The sequence below is a fragment of the Geotrypetes seraphini genome, chromosome 8 (genome assembly GCF_902459505.1).
Source record: "Geotrypetes seraphini chromosome 8, aGeoSer1.1, whole genome shotgun sequence".
Lineage (NCBI taxonomy): Eukaryota > Metazoa > Chordata > Amphibia > Gymnophiona > Dermophiidae > Geotrypetes > Geotrypetes seraphini.
The window spans coordinates 161,963,806-161,990,345 of NC_047091.1; the positions used below are offsets into that span (position 1 = coordinate 161,963,806).

The 26,540-nt window shown below is 42.3% G+C and overlaps 1 protein-coding gene across 4 annotated transcripts in view; it reads right to left on the minus strand.

The window, feature by feature from the left end:
* Positions 1-26,540, minus strand: part of HECTD4 (HECT domain E3 ubiquitin protein ligase 4) — a 492,696-nt gene that overhangs the window by 11,521 nt on the left and 454,635 nt on the right. For all 4 annotated transcript variants that reach the window (XM_033956861.1, XM_033956860.1, XM_033956862.1 and 1 more), the window contains 7 exons: positions 24,827-25,017; positions 23,653-23,799; positions 21,336-21,455; positions 21,091-21,246; positions 20,674-20,777; positions 10,007-10,228; positions 9,028-9,194 (listed from right to left, as the gene is read on the minus strand). In XM_033956861.1, coding sequence (XP_033812752.1) covers positions 9,028-9,194; positions 10,007-10,228; positions 20,674-20,777; positions 21,091-21,246; positions 21,336-21,455; positions 23,653-23,799; positions 24,827-25,017 — 1,107 coding nt within the window. The remainder of the gene's footprint in view (positions 1-9,027; positions 9,195-10,006; positions 10,229-20,673; positions 20,778-21,090; positions 21,247-21,335; positions 21,456-23,652; positions 23,800-24,826; positions 25,018-26,540) is intronic.

Genomic DNA, 26,540 nt, shown 5'->3' on the forward strand with positions numbered 1-26,540 from the left:
ATGCCATGGTTAAGGAAGCCAGTTCTGATAAGACATCATTCAAAACTTCAAGTGTAATATGAAATTGTTCACTGTTCAGCTTCTTATAGCAATACTTTGCAATAGGATCATTATCTTTGTCTTCTTCAAAATATTTTAACAGGGGATCATAATTTCGAATAATTGCTTTAAGTGCAAAGTGTCTAGATAACCAGTGCACTTCATTCAGAGGTCTGAAAGCAATTGATTCACATTCAGATGCATCTGCTATTTCTTGAAATTTGCATCGTTGAATACACAGTTCTCATTACAGTTTCTACTTCTTTCATCAAATTTTACTTCTTTCCATGAATCAGAAAGTCCCAAATCTTCCCGATGTGCAACACAATGTTGCTGCACTAAATGTGGAATGTCTTTTCTCAGCTGTGCTGCAACACCATCTATTTTGCCCAACATAACAGAGGCACCATCAGAGGTGAACATAACCATTTTATTCAGGTCAAGTTCATATTTCCTACAGAATTCTCTAATTGCTGTTACTATTGATGTAGCATCACATGCTTCCAACTGTAGCATCCCACCAAATGATGTCCTATACTTCTAAGGTTAATTGCATTATCTTTGGGACATTGCTGAAACAAGGCTGCCCTGTGAACTTCTAAAAGCTAAGTTACTCAACATTTCATATTCTGCTCTTTTCACTGGTTTTCAGCATTATATCTGCTTAATTTCTCTTCTCCTCCCTGTTTCTTACTAAAAAAAATATAAAAAAGCACAAAAAATAAATCCTTCTCTTTCCTCTGTTAAATCTTATTTCCTCTTCCTGCATTTTTGTTTAAAATACTGTGTTTTAGGTGGTATAGAGCCTATATTTCTGGTCACTTCACAACCAATCAAGATGACCTTTATTCTATGCAATCACTGTGGTTTAATTCCAAGACATACTATTTGGAGGCTTAAGGCTTGCCCCATCTGTCTTCAACTTGCCAGTATTAAGGAGGAGCTCTGCAAACTTAAACAGGAATTGAATACAATTAAAGCAGCTTCCATCACTCCACAAAATCATACCAACTTACCACCTCTACCTCAAAGAATAAAACAGCCCAGGAATAAATGGGTCACAGTAGGCTCAGGAAGACTGCGACATGTAACACAGAAACATCCACCTTCACTAATATTACCTCTACAGAATTCCTTCGCTCCACTAGTGCACTGCGATACTCAGGAAAACAGAAGGGAGGTGGGACTTGAACCAATGAAGGAAACTCAAGAGAACAAGAGCACCCTAAGTACAAATAAAAAAGCCAAAAACAGAAAACTATTACTGTTGGGGGATTCCATCATCAGAGGCATTAACCTTGGAACACAGGGCGAGGAGACCAAAATAGTGAAATGTCTTCCAGGATCCTCAGCTACCAGGAGTTCCAGGCAAATACTGACTATAATTAAGGAAGAAACTAAGGATTTTAACACTGATGTTGTTATCCATCTGGGAACAAATGACCTGGCCAACAACTCCACACTTGCAGCACAGAAAGCTTTTCGGGAGCTTGGTGAGAGCGTGAAACCTTTTGTAAAGACTTTAGCTTTTTCTGAAATACTGCCTTCATATGGAAAAGGAGAGCAAAGAGTGAAAAACACAGAGGACTTTAATAGATGGCTCAGAGCCTGGTGTCATCAAGAAGGCTTCAGGTACATAGGAGGATGGGGAAATACATGGAAGGACAAGAAGCTATATTGCACTGATGGGCTACATATTACTACAGCAGGAAAAAGAAACCTTGCAGAGAAATTTAGACAATATTTTTCTAGGCATTTAAACTAGAAGGTGGGGGTGGTGTATGTACGAAGGACAATTATAGAGACCACCCCCGGCAAAAGAAAAGATGTGATAGTAGTAAAGGCTGCAACATAAGCAATATCAGCAACTAATTTCTTAGTATTGCAACGGAAAGTGAAACGACACAAAAATCCATACGAAAAAGGAGATTATCGCTGAAAAATAGCTGGAAAGCGATGACCACAAATGCTCGCAGTCTAAGCAACAAAGTTCATGATCTGCAAGCCCTGATATTAGAGGCAGATCTAGATATTGTTGCTATCACAGAGACATGGTTCAGTGAATCACATGGATGGGATGCAAACATACCGGGATATAATCTTTTTAGGAAGGACAGAGATGGTCATAAAGGTGGAGGAGTAGCTCTCTATGTAAAGATCAATATCCAAGCGACCGAAATGCAAGGGACCTGGGGAGAGGAAGAAGCGATATGGATTGCTCTGAAAAGAGAAGATGGAACTTCTATCTACGTGGGTGTAGTCTACAGACCTCCGACTCAATCACAGCAAATTGATAAGGATCTGATTGTGGATATCCAAAAGTTTGGAAGGAAAGAGGAGGTTCTGCTGTTGGGAGATTTCAACCTGCCGGATGCGGACTGGAATGTTCCGTCTGCGGAATCGGAAAGAAGTAGGGAGATTGTGGATGCCTTTCAAGAGGCTCTGCTCAGACAAATGGTGACGGAACCCACAAGGGAAAAAGCGATATTGGATCTGGTCCTCACAAATGGAGAGAGTATCTCTAATGTTCGAGTGGGTGCTCACCTGGGTAGTAGCGATCATCAAACGGTTTGGTTTGATATAACGGCTAAAGTGGAGAGCGGCCGCACGATACTTAAAGTCCTAGATTTCAAACGTACGGACTTTAATGCAATGGGAAAGTACCTGAAGAAAGAGCTGTTAGGATGGGAGGACATAAGAGAAGTGGAAAGACAGTGGTCTAAGCTGAAAGGAGCGATAAAAATGGCTACGGACCTTTATGTGAAGAAAATCAATAAAAACAAGAGAAAAAGGAAGCCGATATGGTTCTCCAACCTAGTGGCTGAGAAAATAAAGGCGAAAGAGTTGGCGTTCATGAAATATAAAAAAACCCAAGAAGAGGAGAGCAGAAAGGACTACAGGGTGAAACTGAAAGAAGCCAAGAGAGAGATACGTTTGGCGAAGGCACAGGCGGAAGAACAAATGGCTAAAAATGTAAAACAGGGAGATAAAAATTTTTTCAGATATATTAGTGAAAGGAGGAAGATAAAAAATGGAATTGCTAGGCTGAAAGATGCTGGGAACAAATATGTGGAGAGTGATGAGGAGAAAGCAAATGTGCTAAACAAATACTTCTGTTCTGTATTCACAGAAGAAAATCCTGGAGAAGGACCGAGATTGTCTGGCAAAGTTACACGAGAAAATGGAGTAGATTCTGCGCCGTTCACGGAGGAGGGTGTTTATGAGCAACTTGAAAAACTGAAGGTGGACAAAGCGATGGGACCAGACGGGATCCATCCCAGGATACTAAGGGAGCTCAGAGAGGTTCTGGCGAGTCCTATTAAAGACTTGTTCAACAAATCTCTGGAGACGGGAGTGATTCCTGGGGATTGGAGGAGAGCGGATGTGGTCCCTATTCATAAAAGTGGTCACAGGGATGAAGCAGGAAACTACAGGCCGGTGAGCCTCACTTCAGTTGTTGGAAAAATAATGGAAGTGTTGCTGAAAGAAAGGATAGTGTATTTCCTTGAATCTAATGGGTTACAGGATCCGAGGCAACATGGCTTTACAAAAGGTAAATCGTGCCAAACGAACCTGATTGAATTTTTTGATTGGGTGACCAGAGAGCTGGATCGAGGACATATGCTAGATGTAATTTACTTGGATTTCAGCAAAGCCTTTGATACAGTTCCTCATAAGAGGCTGTTGAACAAACTTGAAGGGCTGAAGTTAGGACCCAAAGTGGTGAACTGGGTCAGAAACTGGCTGTCGGACAGACGCCAGAGGGTGGTGGTTAATGGAAGTCGCTCGAAGGAAGGAAAGGTGACTAGTGGAGTTCCTCAGGGTTCGGTGCTGGGGCCAATCCTGTTCAATATGTATGTAAGTGACATTGCTGAAGGGTTAGAAGGAAAAGTGTGCCTTTTTGCAGATGATACCAAGATTTGTAACAGAGTAGACACCGAAGAGGGAGTGGAAAATATGAAAAAGGATCTGCAAAAGTTAGAGGAATGGTCTAATGCCTGGCAACTAAAATTCAATGCAAAGAAATGCAGAGTAATGCATTTGGGGATTAATAATAGGAAGGAACCGTATATGCTGGGAGAAGAGAAGCTGATATGCACGGACGGGGAGAGGGACCTTGGGGTGATAGTGTCCGAAGATCTAAAGGCGAAAAAACAGTGTGACAAGGCAGTGGCTGCTGCCAGAAGGATTCTGGGCTGTATAAAGAGAGGCGTAGTCAGTAGAAGGAAGAAGGTGTTGATGCCCCTGTACAGGTCATTGGTGAGGCCCCACTTGGAGTATTGTGTTCAGTTTTGGAGACCGTATCTGGCGAAAGACGTAAGAAGACTTGAGGCGGTCCAGAGGAGGGCGACGAAAATGATAGGCTTGCGCCAGAAGACGTATGAGGAGAGACTGGAAGCCATGAATATGTATACCCTAGAGGAAAGGAGAGACAGGGGAGATATGATTCAGACGTTCAAATACTTAAAGGGTATTAACGTAGAACAAAATCTTTTCCAGAGAAAGGAAAATGGTAAAACCATAGGACATAATTTGAGGTTGAGGGGTGGTAGATTCAGGGGCAATGTTAGGAAATTCTACTTTACGGAGAGGGTGGTGGATGCCTGGAATGCGCTCCCGAGAGAGGTGGTGGAGAGTAAAACTGTGACTGAGTTCAAAGAAGCGTGGGATGAACACAGAAGATTTAGAATCAGAAAATAATATTAAAGATTGAACTAGGCCAGTTACTGGGCAGACTTGTACGGTCTGTGTCTGTGCATGGCCGTTTGGAGGAGGATGGGCAGGGGAGGACTTCAATGGCTGGGAGGGTGTAGATGGGCTGGAGTAAGTCTTAACAGAGATTTCGGCAGTTGGAACCCAAGCACAGTACCGGGTAAAGCTTTGGATTCTCGCCCAGAAATAGCTAAGAAGAAAAAAAAAATAAAATAATAATTTAAATTGAATCAGGTTGGGCAGACTGGATGGACCATTCGGGTCTTTATCTGCCGTCATCTATTATGTTACTATGTTACTATACTCATTTGAATTGACTGGCCAATACTTAAAGTAGAGTATTAAGAACTTGTTGACAGAAATGTCTGTGCTTTCATCAACAGGTAACGATACGTTGCTAATTTAATGTCTGCCATACGATCATCTTGCATGATGCCATTGATAATTCCAAGAAATTCAAACGCATAGTTTTTGCTTCTCCAGCTATCAGGTATACTAACATACTTCGCCATGTGCTCATTGATATCTTTAACAGAGAGCATTGAGATATTCATCTTAATGGCCAGCACAACACTGTCGACAAGAACCTTAATTTCATCAGGACTGGAACGCTTCCATTCATTACTAATTTGCCTGTTTTCTTTTTTGGTTGGGCTTTCAAACAACATATTAACCAGTCCCCCTCTTAAATTCAGATTTTTACTTCTGAGTTTCCTAATACTATCGGTATGAGATTTACTTGATAGATGGCGTTTCAGAAAGTCCAGTTTCCAAACATCATCCCATATTTTTCCAGTAGAGAATTTTCCAGTTGCTTTGGCATCTTTGCTTCGTCATAGGTAAATATTTCACACAGTCGAACATGCATTGTATTTCGAGATTCCGGTGTCTCCGTTTCAACAATTTCTTCAAGCCATTCAGACCTAAAAGCTGTTGCAGCTCTCTTGTGTTTTACACTTTTCACCATTCGCGATTTAGACATTTTAAGAGTTATATCTGGTTGCAATTTAATAAACGAATACAGTTATACAACTGCAGTACCACGCTGCACACTACGATTCCACGAAATAAACAATATGGCAGAACTTCAGGAATTCAAAAAATCGGAAGCGTTTCAGATCCTATGGGCCATAGGCTATGGCCCAATGGGGCACGTGACGTGTCAAGTTCAACTACCAAAGATAACGGAATCACGTGAATGACTTAAAATTTATATTATAAATGTGATAAATAAATGTGATAAATAAATGTGATAAATAAATATAAATAAATGTGATAAATGGGAAATAGGAACAGCTGGTCTTCTGCAACATTTCATTTTAGCAGTGAAAATCATTTTAGGCAAAAATTTATTTTTGTGTGCGCGGGTTCGGCAAGTTGTGTGTGTGCGCACAAGCGCACAGCTTAGAGGGAACAGTGGTCACAAGGAGCAGCACTGAGTTTAAACCCACAGCCTCAGGGTGCTGAGGCAGCAGCTCTAACCACTAGGCCACTCCCATAAAAACACGAAGTGCTTCTTGTCCATTCCTGCCCAATTTTTCCTGGATTCAATTCTCTTCTCCAAGGACTGAACAAAGGGCATGTGATATATACTATACAGCCCAACAAAGACAATCTAGATTCAGGTCTATGAGCATCATTATTTCTTTTTTTTTTTAAGTTCAATATTTTTTATTGAGTTTTTTTGAAAAAATATAAGAAACAGTTCAAGTACAGGGTATCAAAAAATAAAACAAAACATTTAGTATAACAAATATTCAGTTATATTGTGCAATGTAGAATTGAATCGTTTTAAAAGATCTAAAGTACTAGGACTGTTCATGAAAAGATAATAAAAGAAAAGATAAGAGGAAAGAGAAATTGAAGGAAGAAAGAAAAAGAATAAAATGAGGAAAAAGATGAAGGTAAAGAAAAAGAAGAAGAAGAAGAAGAAGAGAGGAGTGTCTATGAAATAGATTGAACATATGAGTCTAGGAATTTCCAGGGTGATTTACATTGTGTCAAACTTTTGGAAAGTCGAATTATATTTTTCTTTTCATAAGCATATGATTCAAATTTATGATACATGCTCAAAGAATTCCACCAAAAGGTATAGTTTAGTAATGAAGAGGACTTCCAATTTTTCAAGATGTGCATAAGGGCAGTCACAAACATTGCATCAATGAGTTTAGGAGGACAGTTAGACTGTGTAAAACAAGGGTGTTGAGATCGGAGAATTATAATGTCAAAGGAAATTTCTTCTGAACAATTGGTAATAGACTTTATGGTGTCCCAAATGCATGTCCAAAAGGAACGAACTTTAGCACAGTGGAAAAGCATGTGATCAAGAGTCCCAGCTTCTTTCATACAATTCCAACATATAGAGTCTTGTTTTAGGTTAGCTTTCCACATCCGAAAGGGTGTCCATACCGCATTCCACATAATGAAGAACATTGATTGTGAGACTCTGGATGATAAAAGAGGTCGGTTTGTCGATGACCAGAAGAGTTCCCAGTCAACATCAGTAAGTGAGGTTGTCAGCATAGATTCCCAATGTTTCATGGAATGAGAGGAAAATGTGAAAGAGTGATCTCTTAGAATACTATAAAAGAGAGATATCGCTTTACCTTTTGATATAGCCAATGTGGACCAGTGATACAAAGTGTGAATGGATGTCATATAATCAAAGCGTATAGACATAGAAGATAACGTCTTAGTAAGAGAAAGCCATTGTGAGTAAGCAGAAGGAGACAATGAGTAAGTAGAGCAAATTGTGACAAAGGGAACAAACGAAGTGAGAGTGGTTATCTGATGGAGAGACCACAAACCAGCCCGCTGCCACCTTTTCCATGAAAGAGATTTACTATTGATTTGGATTTTGGGGTTATTCCAAATGGACAAGAGAGGACTGTCTTTAATTGAAATCTCTGCGATTACGTCTAGTATATGAAGGGCATGCTGCGTTGCACTCAATAAGGAGTATTTTCTCAAAAGTTTGGGCACTGGCACCGTCAACAAGCATGAAACATGTAATGGTGCACATAAAAACCGTTCCAGGTCAAACCAGGTTGGTGAGTCTTGGGTACTAGGGTTAATAATCCAATAGGCTCCATATTTGGCCAATGATGCGATATAATAAAAATGAAAATCTGGTACATTCAAACCCCCATTAATTTTAGAGGCTTTCAGCTTGTCGAGAGCAATACGAGGTTTTTTGTTATTCCACACAAAGTCAGATATTTTCTTATTCAACCAATGAAAAAATTTCTTCTTGCATAAGGAGGGAAGCATTGAGAGGGTATAGTTTATCTGAGGAGTAAGGGTCATTTTGATAGAAGCTATTCTGCCCCACCATGAAAGGAAGAGTGGAGACCAACGAGACAGGGTGTTAAGAACTAAACTTTTAATTTTAGATATGTTTAGATCTTGAGTTTGAATGGCCTTTTCTATTCCAAATTTTAAAGTGGTACAACTTTGGCCCGTTCTATACAGATTGGATTAAAACTTTATATCATCAACCCACAGCTCGCATTTTAATTAATAATTCTCTCTCCAATAAATTCTCCCTACATAGAGGCACTCACCAGGGCTGCCCTCTGTCGCCGCTGCTATTTAATTTAGCGTTGGAACCTCTCCTCTCTGCTATCCGACAATGCCCAACAATAACAGGAATTGAAACCACTTATTGTCATATCAAATTAGCAGCATACGCTGATGATGTCCTTCTCTTTATCCGAGATCCTGTTGCTTCCCTTCCCTCACTCGTTAATATTGTCTCTCATTACTCCAAGCTTTCTGGATACTCAGTTAACTGGGAAAAATCAGAAATTTTCCCTCTTAATGATCTCATTTACCCCTCAGATCTCGCCCAATTTCCCTTCACGTGGTCACACGGAGCTGTAAAATACTTGGGAGTGTTAATACATAAAGATCCGATTCAAACTCAAGAGCATCATTATTTCAACCATGCTTTTTACTTATATAATCACTATCAGATCTAACTTCAGTGCAGATGAGCAATGACATCTCACATTCACAATTTCTTGGAATAATGCTTTATAATAAATTCCTTCCCCATAAAAACACAATACCCCAACATAGCAGTTACCCCTCTGAATGAATGCAGATGTTAAGTCTATGTATTCTTCAAATATGGACTCAAAGGTTTTGCAACTCATCAAACCATGATGGCTAGATTTGACTAGTCCTTGCAGAACGGACTGTTAATTTTGTTATTCTGACTCTCCTGTTCACATCTGTCTGCCTCACAAAACCGTACATCTGATGATTACTCACACAACAGGAATGTGCCTGCCCCTATGGCACAGTTCTACCTCTTCGCCAGTCATACTCAAGTACGTGAATTTACAGCATGGCTTGTTTGGAGAGTCAGGGCTGTCAGTGGCTAGATGCTGGGAAGCAATTTCAGCACATAGTGCCTCAAGCTCAGCCTCATCATTTACCTAAAAAGAATGAACAAGGAAACATAAAAACACAGAATAATGAAGGCAAAGACTGTATGACCTATCCAGTCTGCCCATCCATGCTGTCTACTATCCCTTCCTCAACCTAATAACCATACATTGCCAGTAGCCAGAGCTGGCTAAGCACAGACAAATAGTGGGCAGAAAAATAATCTTCCTTTCCTCTGCAAGTAAGTGAAAGAGGCAGCTAGTAGGAAACTTTTGGTGGGGCCATCTCCCTCCACCCTTCAAATGCCTATGCTTCCATCTTCAGGTTTGGAGGTATCACATTTTTCCCTAGCTTCAATACAGAACTCAGTATTGTCATAAAACATGCAAATTCTATTTAGTAAACATGCATTCATTATTTGAAATTATGAAAGTTTAGAAATCAGTATCTGGAAAATCCTGTTTAACTATTATACACAAAATGTTCTTTGCAATTTAGCATTTCATGATTTCTTTTCTAAATATATTCGTACAATTTTGGGACACTGCTATAACCTTCTTTTCTTGACCCCTCTCAAAATACCACTAAAACAGTAATTAAACCTGCTACCTCTGAAGTTTTTCTCTCACGCTTTTAAGAAATCAGTGACTATCACTTTTCTTTTACAAGTGAAAGTACAACGGGTTTGCTCTGGAGAAGAGTGAGCACTTCAGAAAACAAAGAATTCAGATGTCATTTTAGTCAGTGATTAAGAAACTCAGCAGTTCTTCCCACCTCTATTACTAGAACAGAAGAAATACAATGTATAAAATGTATAGCTTGCAAGTGAGAACAGCTGAAGAGAAAAAAACCACAGAATTACACTGGCAATCTTTTGGATGTGGCTATGAGTGAGTACATCAGCTTCACAGATGTCAACATCTGGATCCAGAGGTTCTCCAACTAACATCTTCCAGAATGAGGGCAGCAGGTCCAGAGGAAGAGGCACGTCAGCACGGATGGCAATTCCCAAGAGCTGTCCAAAGAAATGAAGCAGCTGCTCTTCTGCATAGGTGATCGGACTAGGGGTCAGAATGTACTTCCCCTTTAAGAATGATAAAGAAATATCAGCAAGTGGAATATATGTACAGAGATCTATAGTTCTGAACTTGGCAACAAACTCTGCAGAGTCATCAATTCCATGCATGGTTTTTATACAACTAGAATTTGTTCAGACTTGTATAATTTGTGTATTAATCTAATAACTAAACCAGTGGTCTCAAACTCAAACCCTTTGCAGGGCCACATTTTGGATTTGTAGGTACTTGGAGGGCCACAGAAAAAATTCAAAATGTCTTATTAAAGAAATGACAATTTTGCATGAGGTAAAACTCTTTATAGTTTATAAATCTTTCCTTTAACTTTCCTTTACCCTATTTTTTCTGAGGCCCTCACATTTAAAGTTTAACATCTTTCCTTTCTCAGAACTGACATATTTCAATCACTATATTGAAAATAAAATCATTTCCCCTACCTTTGTTGTCTGGTGACTTTATTTTTCTATGCTTTTAACTATGTTTCTAGGGCCTTCTTGTCCATTGAATGTTTTTCTCTTCGTCTTCACTTTCTGCCTTGCATCCATCTTTGGTATTAACTTAACATTCCATTTTTCAGCTTTCTTCTCATAATCTATGTTTCCATGTCTTACCTTCCCTTCCTATCTCTCTCTTCTTCCTTCCTACCTCCCCCCAGTGCAACATTTCTCTTTCCCTTCCTCCTTTCTGCCTCCCTGCAGTCCATCTCCCTTCCCTTCCTCCTTTCTGGCCCCCCTCCCAGTCCAACATTTCTCCCTCCTTTCCACAGTCCAACATTTTTTTCTCTCTTCCTCTTGCATGCTTCTCTGATCCTCCTTCCCTCAACCATAACATCTCTCTCACTCCCTCCATGAGTCCAACTTTTCACTCTCTGCCCTCTCCCCCTTCCCTAGTATAACATTTCTCCTTCCTATCCTCCCCATCCATCTTGCCCTCTCCATGAGTCCAACACTTTCTACCTCCTGCACACTTTTTCTCTGTCCTTGCCTCTTCCCTTAGCGGCATCCCTCCTTCCCACCCCCAACTCAACATGCTGTCTCCCTATGCACCATCTCACCCTCCCCTTTCCTTTCCTTTCTGCCAGATCCAGCAGTACCTCTTCTCCCTTCCTTGCTCTTCTTGTCCAGCAGTACCCCCTTCTCCTTTCCCCTCCATCCAGCAGTACCCCTTATCCCTTCCCTGCTCCCCCTGTCCTGCAGTACCCTTTCTCCCTTCCCTGTTCCCCTTGTCCAGCAGTACCTCTTCTCCCTTCCTTCCTCCCCTCCTCCCCTGTCCAGCAATACCTGTATTTTGCAGCCGCAGTCTTGTATGCGATCTCGCACACTGGGCAGGAAGAGAGGCTCCGGCATCATCTGACTTGCAACTTCCTACAGCTGTCGCATATGCCAGGACTCCTACCTTTGCATATCTAAGTGAAGGCAGGAGTCCCCGGCATACGTGACGGCAGCAGGAAGTTGCAAGTCAGCTGACGCTGGAGACTCTCTTCCTGCCCAGTGTGCGAGATTGTGCCGGCATCAGCTGACTTGTACCTTCCTGCTGCTGTCACGTATGCCAGGACTCCTGCCTTCACGTATCCGGCAGATACGCAAAGGCAGGATTCCCGGCCATATGTGACGGCAGCAGGAAGGTACAAGTCATCTGACGCCGGCACCTCTCTTCTTGCCCACAGTGTGAGATCGGGTACAAGACTGTGGGTCACAAAATAACACCCGAGGGGGCTGCGAGTTTGAGACTGCTGAACTAAATGGTACCAAAATCATCATACATGAAGTTTTTTAGACCACTTAGCAGGGCTACTGGAAGGAGGGGGAGGGATGTTCTTTTTTAATTGAGTCTAAAAACATGATAGACAAGGAATAGGGGTACTGATATTAACTCTTGCCCTGGGAAGCTCACTGCACTTAATTTGGAATCCGACTGGCTTGATAAAAAGGGAAGGTCTCATGGGTTCCCTCACCAAAGTAGGGCCTAGGGAGAAAAGTAGCTAAGCTGAAGGACCCAAGAGTCGAGAAGCTAAAAGAAGCTCCAGAGGAGTGAGACTAGAGAAAGGCCAGTCCTTATGGACACCAGTGCATCTGTTCTTCCGATAGGGATCTAATTGCTGGCACTATAGACTGAGCAGACTAAAGATCTGTTCTGAGAAAATATGTGACTTTAAAAGATATGCATCTGCTTTACAATCAAAAGCACACACTCCTATTTTGTTAAACCTACCAGGGATTTTCAAGGGCTCTTCAAACTATTAAAAAAAATTAAGACAGAAGCTGGATGGGACAGACTTAAAACATACTCTTAAAGTTAAGAATATTGAAATCCCACAGCCTTATGTGTGAAGTACAAAAACTTACTCAATATCTTTATTCTCACTACCGTGTTTCCCCCATTATAGGACCTCCTCCTTTAGTAAGACACCCCCCTTTTTTTCCCCACCTGGGAAATATAAGGCCCCCCCCCCCGAAAATAAGGCACTATTTGGCAAGCATGTCTTGGCGATCCAGAGTACTGGTACAGTACCGTATGCGTGGTCACACAACTTCCTGCTTCCGCTGTCCAGGAAAACAAGCCCAGGAACAGCCTCTGTACACCAAGGCCCTGATTCTCCAAAAGTGCGTCCCGATTTTAGGCAGCTGTAGACGTCCTACAGCTGTCTAATCAGCCAATCGGGATGCACGTTTTAAAAAAAAAAAATGCTCCCCAGGCAGGCCGCCCGGGAGAGGCGTCCTATACTAAATGCCGATTCTGTAACCGGCGTCTTTAGAGAATCGGGTTAAATTAGACGCGGCCGCTATACTTATGGCAGCAAGGGATCCGCCTGTCCCATCACAGACAGGAGAATGCCTAATTCCTCCTGTCGGAACCCCTCCCCCCCTCCCCCCCCAAACTCGTAATCGCCGACAGGAGGATGCCCAACTCCTCCTGTCGGAACCCCGGACCCCCCTCCCCCCCAAACTCGTAATCGCCGACAGGAGGATGCCCAACTCCTCCTGTCGGAACCCCGGAACCCCCCCCCCCCCAAACTCGTAATCGCCGACAGGAGGATGCCCAACTCCTCCTGTCGGAACCCCGGAACCCCCTCCCCCCCCCCAAACTCGTAATCGCCGACAGGAGGATGCCCAACTCCTCCTGTCGGAACCCCGGAACCCCCTCCCCCCCAAACTCGTAATCGTCGACAGGAGGATGCCCAACTCCTCCTGCCGGAAAGCCCAACGACCCCCGCCCCAACTAATCTCCCTCCCCCAACTAACCTTTCAATGTTGGTCAGCTGGACGGGTCTTGCTGCCGTCCAGCCGACGGGTCTGCCTCGTGGAAATGAGACGGCACGCCCCTTCCCGGCCCATCCCCGCTAAATCTAAGGCCTGATTGGCCCAGGCTAGGCACCTTGGCCAATCAGGCCTTAGGATTAGTGGGGATGGGCGGACCCGCTATGCCTAAGGCCTGATTGGTCCAGGCTTCTACAGCCTGGGCCAATCAGGCCTTAGATTTAGCGGGGAAGGGCGTGCCGTCTCATTTCCACGAGGCAGACCCGTCGGCTGGACGGCAGCAAGACCCTCTGTATCATTTTAAAAGATCACCCCTCCCCCCACCCAGGATACCCTAGTGCCATTTTTTATTCTTTTACCCTTAGGCATGGCCACAAAAAGAAAAAGCTACTCTGTGGAGTACAAGAGGAGAATCGTGGAAGATTCTTGGGGCCAAAATCTTGCTGCTTTCTGCAAAGAAAAAATGTTGAATATACGATTGCTCCGCAAGTGGCGAGCAGAGTATGGTAAACTAGTTGAACAAGTGGAAAAGGGAAATTCTAACAAACGCAAGTGTGGATCAGGTCGGAAACCAATATTTTCTGAGCTGGAAGATCTGATCTGTGAATGGGTTGTTGACAGGAGAACAAAGGCTTTGGTTGTGAATAGGGCTCATATTCAAGAATTCGCCCTTGCAATGGCGCCACAGTTTAACATAGCCTCTGAAAATTTCAAAGCATCACAACACTGGCTGGATAATTTCCTTCAGAGAAGTGAATTGTCTTTAAGAAGATCCACGACATTGTTTAGGCTGGAAGATGCTCAAGTGATTAAGCGAGCACTTGCATTCAAGTCCTTTATTGATGAGATTGACTTCTCTAAATACAAGCTTTCCAACATGATTGCTATGGATGAAACTGCAGTGTTTATGGGCCAATCATCTCAAACAACAATTGAACAGCGGGGTGCCTCCTCAGTGTACATTCCCTCCACTGCTTATGAAAGTGCACATGTGACCTGTATTTTGGCAATTCGTCTGCATGGCACTAAAGTCCTACCTCTAATAATTTCTAAGGGCAAGAAGGAAAAGATTGAACGTGTTTCAGGAATTTTTGTCCTTGAAACTGAAAAAGCCTGGGCCACACAAGCTGTTATAAGAAAGTGGGTAGATTTAATGCTGCCACTTGTTATGCAAGGAGGTCAAAGAGGTCTGCTAGTCTGGGATGCAGCTAGCACTCACCGTGCTAAAGATATGAAGTCATTTCTTCATGAAAGAAAAATAGATCAAATAATGATTCCTGCGGGAATGACGGCCTATCTCCAGACCCTTGCTATTGCAATCAACAAGCCATTCAAGGACAATCTGCGCATGGAAATTAATGACTACATTGAAAATAGAATGGAGAGAAATCAGCGTGGAAACTTTGTGAAACCTAAACTGCAAGAGGTTGTGACTTGGGTGAAGAATTCATGGGATAAAATCACTGACAGTTGCATTGAACATGCATTACGAGCAGGCTACCTTGATAAGAAGTACTCATTTGAGGACACTGCTATTGCTAAACATGAGAGATTTGGTCCACTGATTGTGAAAGAAATGGAGTCCCAAGTAATTGACCTGGAACCTCAGGGTGTGAGTTATTATGATGATGTTCCAGAAGATGATGACTTGATTGTCATTGATTAAATGTGTAAATGTATCATACTGTAAACTGTTATACAGTAAATGTTTTTCTGGTTTGTGATACAGTTTTTTCTGGTTTGTGATACAGCTTTTCTGGTTTGTGATGACCTGTACCATATACAGGTAATAAATGTCTTTTTTTCAGCAATAAATGTGTACTGTATTCTTTTTCATGGAAAAATAAGACATCCCCCTGAAAATAATACCTTGTGCATATTTTGGAGTTTTTAAAAATATAAGACAGTGTCATATATTCGGGGAAACAGGGTAATACTTAGCACTCTGAGCACTTTTAGCAGTAATACAGAATTATAAAAAGATTATGTACTTACTCTAGTACATTCTTTTCCAGTAGAAAGGTGAGACATTCTAGACCAGGGATCTCATCAAAGTCCCTCCTTGAGGGCCGCAATCCAGTCGGATTTTCAGGATTTCCCCAATGAATCTGCATTGAAAGCAGTGCATGCACATAGATCTCATGCATATTCATTGGGGAAATCCTGAAAACCCGACTGGATTGCGGCTCTCAAGGAGGGACTTTGAGATCCCTGTTCTAGACAGATGGGTTATTTCCCCATAGCCGTGTGCTGCTGCAGGAGGAATCCACTCTGAATTTTTCACTGGGTTCTCTAGCTCCACCTATAGTTAGTACCCAAGCACTGAGAGCTACCCAATACACCTGAAGTCAAGGCACCTGCAGCAATAGGCTTAAACCAGTGGTCTCAAACTCGCGGCCTGGGGGGCCACATGTGGCCTGCCAGGTACTATTTTGAGGCCCTCGGTATGTTTATCATAATCACAAAAGTAAAATAAAACAGTTTCTTGATCATATGTTTCTTTAGCTATAAATGACAATAATATTATTATTAAGACTTATAAACTATAAAGAGTTTTACCTCATGCAAAATTGTCATTTTTTTCAATAAGACATTGACTATTTTTTTCTGAGCCCTCCAAGTACCTACAAATCCAAAATGTGGCCCTGCAAAGGGTTTGAGTTTGAGACCACTGGCTTAAACTGTTCTGCTCAAGAATCAACTCAACAGTAAAGTTAACTGCCAACACAGGCTTCAAAGGAACACAGAAACTACTCTCACAGAAAACCAAAACATATATACAAGTTTTCAAGTTTTATTAAAAATTTGTTATCCTGCCTTTTTATTTTTTAATTCTTTATTCATTTTTCCATCTTATAAGTGTATAAATAGTTAAACATTTGAAATTGAATACATCACTTGAATTTCTTTCTTTTATAACATTAATAAAGTTTACTCCATTCCCTCCCACCCTTCTCTTAACTAATTCAATCAAATATGTCATATAAATATTCTTTTTTATTGATCTAAACAATTAATAAAATTTAGAACCCCCCATCCCCACATCTACAATTGTACTTGTAATGGAAAATGGTATCTATTCATTACAATAATTTATCAATGGCCTTCAGATCTCTTTAAATTTATTATAATTCCCTTTTTGTATAGCTATTGTTCTTTCCATTTTATAAATGTGACAACGAATTCCACCTGAAATTATAATTGAGTCTACTCCAATTCTTCCAATTACTTGTAACATGTTGAATGGCGACTCCTGTCATAATCAATAAAAGTTTATTATTGTTTGATGAAATTTAGCTCTTTGTTCTCACTGACATACCAAATAGAGTCGTATTATACGATATAAAGCTACAAGATTCTCCAATAAACAATTTATTTGGGTCCAAATATTTCCAAAAGGCCAAGATAAAGGGACAATATATCCTGCCTTTTAAATTACATAGCGGCTTTACAATAAATAAACAGGGCATACAGACACATTAAAATTAGCAACTAATTTTTATCCAATAAAGAAATCTACAAAGTCTCACAAATCAAACTCACACGAGAGGAAGAAGGGTAGAACTACAATAAATAGAAAGAAAAGGACAATTAAGGAAAAAAAACCCGAAAGGTAAGGGGAAATAATTTAACCTGTACTGCTCTAATCGCCACAAAAGCTGGGCTAAAAATCAATTTAAATGTTTTAAGATTACGGGCATCCAAGAATCAGCTTGGAGAAGCATAAACAGACAAACAGTAGGTAGGCGCAGTAAGGACTAGGAGTCAGCACAATTAAATGGTCAGTGACACAAAACTCATTAGTGACTTCCAGACAACACAGAAGAACTCTTTAGCAGTTGATCATGTGTCCTGGAACCAGTAGGCTGAAAGGCAGGCAAACACACTTCCTGATTAATATGGAAAGCCAAAACTACCTTCGGCTGGAAGGAAAGAACTGTCCGAAGGGAAACCCCAGTCTCCAAAATACGGAGGAATGGTTCTCTGCAAGACAGAGCTTGTAGTTCTGACATACGTTGTGCCAAAGGAATGGCAACCAGAATAACGGTCTTGAGCATCAAGTTAAAGAAGCATCTCAAAGGGGCTCAATAGGAGCCTTGGTGAAGCTAGACAGCACCAGGTAAAGGTCCATGGAAGTGAAAGGTTGCATAACTGGTGGTCTGACATGAAGAGTCCCCTTAAGAAATCTAGTGACAGCAGGATGATATGCCAACAAGGACCGACACTCTTGGAATATAAAACAAGAAAGCCCGGTCACCTGGACCCGAAGAGAAGCCACAGAGAGGCCTTTATCCAGAACAGCCTGAAGAAAGGCGAGAATCAGCGAGATCAGAGCTGAATAAGGGTCCACCTGGTCCCTTATTCATTGGGTGCACCAATGTTGGAAGGCCTTAACGTAAGCTGAAACCATGGAAGACTTCTTAGATTTGAGAAGAGTATCAACTACCATAGTAGAATATCCTCTGTGCTCTAAGGCTGCCGCTCAAGAGCCATGCCATAAGAGCAAAATGACCTGGATCTTCCATAGACACTGGACACAGTAGGAGGAGGTCCAGACAAGTGCTCAGCCGAAGGCTGCAACTCCTGCGAAGATGCATCAGATCCGCATACCATGGTGTGCGAGGCCAATCTGGAGCCACCAGAATGACACAACCCGGCTGAACATTGGCCAAGGAGAATCTCCTGAGGCTATGGCTACACCAGTCCTTGATCTCCTACCCCAGGAAGTGCTGAACCTGCAAATAAGGGGTCAACAAGCGAGTCATCCACGTCAAGATCCCCCAGATCAAAGTCAGGCAGTGCAAGAACAGTGCCAGGCTGAGTCGAGGATGCGTCCAAAGGAGCAATGCCACTGAGAGACGCTGCAGGTTCTCACTGGTTCTGAGATTCAGACCACAAAAATTTAATAAATTTAGAAAGTGTATCCGGCTCCTGGGGCGTAGAATAATAATAATAAATTAATTTTTATATATCGCCATACTCGGGAGTTCTAAGCGGTTCACAACAATTGGATAAGATACAAGCAGTACAAGTTATATAAAAACAGTAATTAAAAGCCACTAAAAAAGATATACATAAATTATAAAATGCAATATAAGAATGCGGAGAATTTTACATAGCAAAATAAAGATATAAAAAAGTATTAAGGCCCTAGCCTATTAAATAATTGAGTTTTTATCTGTTTTCTAAAATCCAGATAAGAAGAGGCCTCTAACACACACCGGGCAAGCCAAATATTTAGTTTGGCTGCCTGAAAGGCAAAGATTCTTTCACAAAACCTTTTATACTGACAAAATTTAACTGAGGGATAGGCGAACAGATGCAATCTTCGAGAACTCTTGTTTGTATAACTCAAAATAAAATGAGAGTTTAGGTAACTCGGAAGCATACCAAATGTTATTTTATAACAGAAACAAGATAACTTAAACAGAACTCACCCTAAGGTAACGTAAATTTGCGTTTCTTAGGCTGTGGAGGGTCTGAAGCCTAGCAAACGGAATTATCAGCTGTGCCGAGCCCCAAAAGCAACAAAGGCCACCCCACCAGGCTAGCTGAGTGTTTGGTCACCTGCTTCAGCAGGGGAAAGGCTAAGTTGGACGCTGAAGCAGCTGCGCCACGAGGCACGTGGTGCAAGAATCCACATGAGGAGAGTCCAAGGACTTCATCCCAGCAAGTTTCTTGGAGAAATTTGCAGTTTTGAAGTAGCAGGGAGCTTTAGGAAAAAAAATGGCAATTTTAGGATTTTTCAGGAGGGAGAACATAGGGGAACATTTAGAAACACTCAAAACCCCACTTTTCCAACTTTCCCCGATTCATCTTTCAGGCTGTCAGCCTCTGTACTTACTGTGACCTGACAGAAGATCTGTGTTGTAGCTTGCTTTCAGCTCTCTCACAGTAGCTGGATGAGAAAATACACTGCCACAATGCTGGGAATGCCTCTGCAAATCTGATTGTTGGGCTGTCAGTCAGACTCCTATCCTGACCATACCTCCACCCCTGCGGACCAATGGATGTGAACTGGGATGGGTGGAGGTGCGAAGACGCAGTGGGCATCCTGTGAGACACCGCTGAATTTCCTAAGGGCACCCAACAGCCTGCACTCGACCCCTGCTTTATAGCAGGTGAGACCACATCAGGGACGGCCCTGAGCTCCAGAGAAAACTATACAGGCTGGCTAACAGGTACCCAGGGGGATCGGCCTGTCAGCTACAGACTTAAGTCTGTTTATTCTCAAGCAGGCAGAGCTTTAGAATCGCTCCAATCACCAAAATTCCTGAAAAAGGGACGAAATTGTACAAAATAAAAATAAAATGGGGAGAATAGAACTAACACTCATGCAGGCATGCATGCAGAAAGAAAGAACTATAGGTGGAACTATAGAATCCAGTGAAGTACAACAGAGGCAGAGTGAAAAATCCAGAGTGGATTCCTTCTGCAAGCAGCTATGGGGAAATAATCCACCTGTCTAGAATATCTCACCTATTGCACTGGAAAAAGATTATACAAAACAAATACAGTGGTATCTTGGATTACGAGCATAATCCGTTCCAGGAGTATGCTCGTAATCCAAAATGCTCGTTTATCAAAGCGAGTTTCCCCATAGGAAATAATGCTTTGATAGGTTCCCACCCTCCCCCACCCCGAGGCCAGCAGCGCTGCTCCCCCCCATGAGAACCGGCATTGCTCCCCCCGAAGGCCCCCCCGCGAACCAGCACTCTCCCCCCGTGATCCGGCACCCCCTCACCGCCATCAGGCACCCCCCCGCCGTGACCTGAAGTCCCCCAACACACCAGAACCCTCTTCTTACTTCAGTGTAGCCTCCGCACCGGCACATGAACTCTCAGGCCTTGAGCATGCGCACATGCTCAAGGCCCAGCACAGGAGGCAGTTCTTCGGGCACCGGTAGGACATGCTGGTGCCGGTGCAGGTGCGGAGGCTACACTGAAGTAAGAAGAGGGTTTGGGTGGGTTGGGGGACCTCAGGTCATGGCGGGGCGGCGGTGCCCGATGGCGGCAGAGGGGTGCCGGATCGCGGGGGGAAAGGGCCGATTAGCGGTTGAGGCGCGCATTTTGCGAATGTTTTGCTCGTCTTGCAAAACACTCGCAAACCAGTGCACTCGTAAACCGAGGTACCATTGTAAAAGCATATACAGTACAAATGTAAATTAACTCTTAGACCTTGTTCTAATATTGTACCTTATTTTTATTGACAGCAGAACTGGGACACAATAGGAGGAGAGAGAGTGATAAGCTCTGTAGCTCCTTACAGACCTGCCAGAGAAAATGGCGGAAGGAGCCACCTGTAAACAAAAGAGATGCCATACTCAGTAAAAAGCCAGCGACTCCCAGTGCAGGATACAGTACAGTGCAGTACAGTGCCTTTCCTAATCCTGAAGAACTATTACCATTTCTATTTCCTGCTTTGGAAATGGTGTTAAGAAAACCATGCTCCCCCCCCCAAGTGGGGGTCAATCCTATGATATTGTACAAGCTCAGATCTTGCACTTGGATCTCAACCAAAAGCCAAGAAGCAACTCTCCAATTTATTGTAGCTAAAGAGTTACCTGTTTCCTGTGGTTTAGTTCTCCTTTATCAATCAACTCAGTTACTTACTCGTTCCATGAACTTCTTCTCCAGTAAACCGAATGTTAAAAGCATAGGTCGGATCTCCTCCACTGGCCAATTTAACACACAGCTGAGAAGAAGGCACAGAATCCAGCTGCCGAGCAGCTTGGCAGAAGTAGGAATTTTCTGAACAACGAATTTCTCCTAGAGAAACAAACAAAATTATTTGAAAATGTGTACATGTTGCTCGTTACAAAATCAGACTATGGACTGAGAATTTGATTTCATTTTACCTCCTACAATTTCCAGGGGATCCAGTGTAATCTCAGGGGCTGCATGATCTGCTGTCCTTTGCACAGTTGCATTTAACATTCGATTTAACACAATTACCTTTGTATCATAAAAGATTAGGCCTGGAAAGATAAAAATGAAAAGACAGTAACTGATGATTAAGCTTCTCTCTAAGATAAAGAAAGTGGTACTACATTCTACTGACTGCAAAATTGAAATCTATAGTGAGTAGAGTCAGGAGACTTAAAGGTATTTCTATCCCCATCAGGAATGGCATAGAGACTGGTCATGGACCATGCTAAGTGGTAAGGTGCGTCCGGAGTCTTCCACTGTGCGTGCACCACATCCCGAATATCGTGATGCATAAGAAAGGAATGGGAGGCTGACTGGATCCCCCAAAGCAGGGGGTTCACTACATGAGGGGAGTCCTTTCGCTTCCTCCTCAAAGGGCAAAACTGAAGAAACCTGAAGAATAAGTTCCTGCAGCTCTTCCCAGTGAAAAATTTGCACCACCGACGCATTCTCGCCAACCGGTGTCTCAGAAAAACAACTGTCTGCATCATTTGCCCCCTGAGAGGATATTGTGGATCAACCAACAGGTCCAAGTCCTCCTCAAGCGAAAACGTGTCCGCAAATAAAAAAAATCCTTGTTCCAAGAAACCTGTGGCCGCTTGGATGAAGATTTGTGGGTTGGGATGGGGACTGCGCAGGAGCAGATGCTGAGGATGGCTGAACAGGGGCAGATGTCGATGGCAAAGGTCCCCCCCGAAAACTAGGGACTCCCGGGGAAGAAGCAGGACCCCCAGCTGCCTGCAAGTAAGCCATGTAGATAGCTAAAACAAAGTCAGGGGCAAAGCCCCATGGTGGCAAAAAAACAAACAAACCCTCAGTGCATTAGCAGGAGAAACATTTAGGACCTGTTCCTGCCTCTCTAAGACAGGAGGGAGGTCACCTGATGCCACAGGCAAAATGGTGGAGCATCCTGCCAAAATTGAGGAAAAGCCTGTCAAAAAAATCTCCAAGGCCTGTAGTGACAAAGAGGCCTGAACAGACCCAGTCGTTAAAACAGGACTACAGGCAGTAGCTGTTGTAGCGAAAAGGGAGTCCCCAACACTATCGGCAGTAAGGGAAACTTTATTTCCTTGACTGTCAGTAGCTGAGGAAATCTCTGTGTGGGCAGTAGGGGAAGCCTGGGCTTCCCACTGCCTGCAGCTGAAGGGGAAACCTGCTCACCGGCACCTGAAGCTGACAAGGATTCCCCTTTGGAGCAGCCGGAGCATTTTGTGCACATGCCGGCTGCATTCACTGCTCGTTGGGCACACAATGAGCATTTTTTTCCCTTAAAAGTGCTCATCGTGAACCACTACAAAAGAAAAAGCTTCCCTTCAGACCGGCACTGCCTCAGGAAGTTGTTGGGTTTTGTTTTGTTTTTTTTTAACACAAGTTCAACTTTAACTTACAAACTGAACAGACCCCACAGGCTCTCAAAGCCATATGCCTTGCCTGAACTATGGCAAGGCTTACAGCTGGGGCACCTCTAAGCCCCAAAATTAGAAGAGTTGGGGGAAAATGGGGGGACTTGACCAGTCAAGTGTGGCACCCCTGAGGTCGGACGGACCCCTGAAAGGGTCCCCCAAGCTCAATCCGGCACCCACAAACAGGGACAAAAAAGGCCACTAATCACATCCCACAGGCCCCAATTAACTAAAGGAAAGACTACACAGGCTTACCACCTCCACCTGCTGAAGACTGAGAACAGATTGATTGTAGATGGGACTTCACAGCCCATTTGTACTACAGTGAAAAGCCAATGTCTGTCTCCACCTGCTGGCAGAGGAGCGTAAACCCTTCCATTCTGTGCTGGTCTGGAGGGATGCTAAAGAAGCAAGGTGTCTCACACGTTAAAATTCTTTGGGAAGGGCCTCAAAGTAATGAATAAACCTGTGAGGGCATTTTTGTACTGCATGCTATGAGGGTAGCTGGACTTTTCCAATGCGTAGAAGTTGTTAAGCAAGTTTATCCTGACTTCTGATCCTGAGTTCTGATCAGTGTCCATGATATCATCCAGGAGAATGCAATGTGAGAGAAAAAGAGAAGTGAGTGATGAAACAAGGCACCTGAGGAAGGCACTGTATGCCGAAACATGGATCTTTTTGGGTCCTTTTCAAATCAACTATATTTTTGTTGATGTCATGCATATATTGACAGCGGCAATCAAGCTTTTTGACAATAAAGGCTACCATACTTATCCAAATTTTTTAATTTTTGTCTACTTAGAAAAAGTAAACAATTCATCCATCCTCAGTTTTCTTCACTGACCTTTGACTTCTTGCAGCAAAGAAGCAATGCTGTGCCTGTACATTTCTGTTTGCCGTAATTCTACCAGTGGCAAGAAAAAGGTCTCCAATGTGGTGTTCAGAGACTGAAGCAGTGCAAAACGCAGCCGTAAACTTTCAACAGGAACATCTAAATTGGATGACGTATCAGACAAAAAAAGCACAATTTGAACAATTACTATTTTCACACTATTCATTTGAATTCTAGCTTAAAAAATAGCACCTGCCTAATAGACTTATTTTGAGGAAGAGAGACGGAATTATTTTATAATCCAGCTCAATTACCACAAGCCTTTATAGTATATGGCATCATAGGCTTTCAACTGCAATTACTTGAGAGATTTCATCCTTCTCCCATGAAGCTCACTATTTGAGTGACTGTCTTCAGTTAGATCACTACAAACTACAGCTCTTCACGCATGTAACCTTGAGTCTAATCTCTAGGTATAGCCATTGTACTAAGATATGTCCTCCTGGGGGCAGTGAATATAACATGAGCAAGTCCTGGGGCTGGTCCAAGTAGGTAGGACTATGTTGTTGCCCAGGGCAGCAATTTTTTTTTTTTGTGGGGGAGTGGGAGTCAACAAAGAGAGCTACAAACAAATTCTGACTAAATAAAGAAAAAAACATAAACAGGAGGTATTTTTGACAAGCTGGATTGGCAGTTTTCAAATAGCCCATTTGCACAGATTATTCTGGGAGCAACAGTGTTAGATGTTCATGACACTTTCTGCAAAAAGCCTAAAAGTTATTTATTTATTTATTTATTTTTTTTTGGGGGGGCAGTAAGGCTGAAGATTTAGCTTTAGCACTAATACCTGTGCATCGGTTTTGATGTTTATACATAATATACCAATTTCTACTGACTTTTTCCTACACAAAGTCTCAAAACTTGAGTTTCCAGAGAAAAATTTACAAAGGCTATCAAGGTCCTAATAAAATACAAATAACTGGTTTCAAAGAAAGTAATGAAAAAGGCATCCAACTTGTTTGGAAAACGCACACAACAGTATTTCGACAGTCTCCTTAAATGTACGTCACCAATACAGACAGATTATGCTTTAATCAAAGGTTCTTAGAATCATATTATCTATTACCCAAATGAGTACTATTAGCAAAATTCTTTTTAGATGAAGGGAACCTTAAAATGCACGTACTCAGCAGGCAGGAAACTCGGGGATCAGCTGTGTCTGCTGGATCCAGATATACTTCATGGGGATGCAGCCGGGCTGGTGTAATTGCAAGATGGCGGCAAAGTCGGTTGATATACTGAACTAGGGCTATATCCATTTCCAAAGTCCATTTTTTGCATGCTTTCTGAGCATGTCGCATATCAATGCAGGCACACCTGAGCAACAGAAAGAATCATATTGTTGAACTGCAAATTATTTGGATGTTACAATCAATGCATAAACACCATGAACACATACAACTCATTTTAAGGTATGCATGTACTCATAAGACTTGCTAGATTTCCCTTAGGACATGAAGGTCAACTGGGTGGTTTACAATATTAATAGCAGGGTGAGAGTGTGGAAAAAAAAATTAGTCACTGTATAGATGAGTAAGAGTGATAGTGCTGATCAAACACATTCCTGTCTCCTGCCCAAGAGTTTGGCCAACGAAGAACTGAAAATGACAAGTTTAAATTAGCAGATTCACAGGGGGAGATATACAGGAATAGCGTTCAAAAGAAAGGGAGAACAAGGCAGGCAGAGCTGTAAGATATCAAGATGAAGGTCTGAGTTGGGCAGCTGAGAGAGAAAACAATGGAATAATTCTATGAAGAGTGAAGCAAGATGACCAATAAAGCATCAATTTGCAACTCAAAGGAGAGGGAGGCATCTAGAAGTGAGAGCTCCACAACGGAAGACGCATGTCAGAGAGAATGGAAGGGGGGGGGGAAGGATGGGTGGTGGGAATAGGAGTTCAGACTGGAGAAGCAAAGTGATTTGTACTTTGTGATATTTAAGAAAAGATGATACCTCAAACTAGTCACTGATTAATCTGAAGACATATCTGGACATTGTCTTAAAAGAGAATGTCCACAGAAAAGAGAATCTGTGTATCATTTGCATATAGAGAGAGAGACTACAGCTGAGGGACTGGATAAGTACAGGAAGAGGAGCAAAGAATATGCCGAAGAGAAAAGAGCTAATACAAAACCTGTAGGGAGCCTACAGTGAAGAGGGTACATAGAGGAGATGATATGTCCTAAGGAGGCTTTAAAAAAGTTTCCATGGAAATATGAAACAAGCTAATTTAGAATAGTGTCACATAGACCTATTTCTTGGGGATGAAGCAGCAGAAGAGAACGATCAGTATGTCAAAATTCTGAGAAATATCTAATGCAATAAAAACAAATTTGTCCTGAGGTAGAGAGAACTAGGCTTCATTATGGAGGGCAGGGAGAAGTGTCTCTGTGATGTGACTAGTATTGAAGTCATCTTATCTTGGATGAAGGGTGAGGATTTTATCAATGAACTGAGAACTGCAAGAGATATCAATTGTATTTTATTATATTGTACACTTTATGTAAAATTTGAAAATAAAAAATAATATAAAAAAAAAAAAAAAAAAAGAGAACTGCAAGAGAATAATTTTCTCAAGAATTTGAGAGATAAAGTCTAGATTAAAAAAGGGTGGAATCTGACCAGAACGTAAGAATTAAGTGAGGGTTTTTTGAGTGGAGAAATCACTACATTTCCTATCTTGGGGGACATAAACTGAAGAAAGGCTAGCTTGCAACAGAAGGCTACCAGGAAGGCAAGCCAAGGGTCCAGTTGTAAAGAGGAGCAGCAGACAGTTGAGATGAACATTCCAAGTGAAACCATTTTAGAGAAGAGGAAGAGAACAAATAGCCTGGGAGAT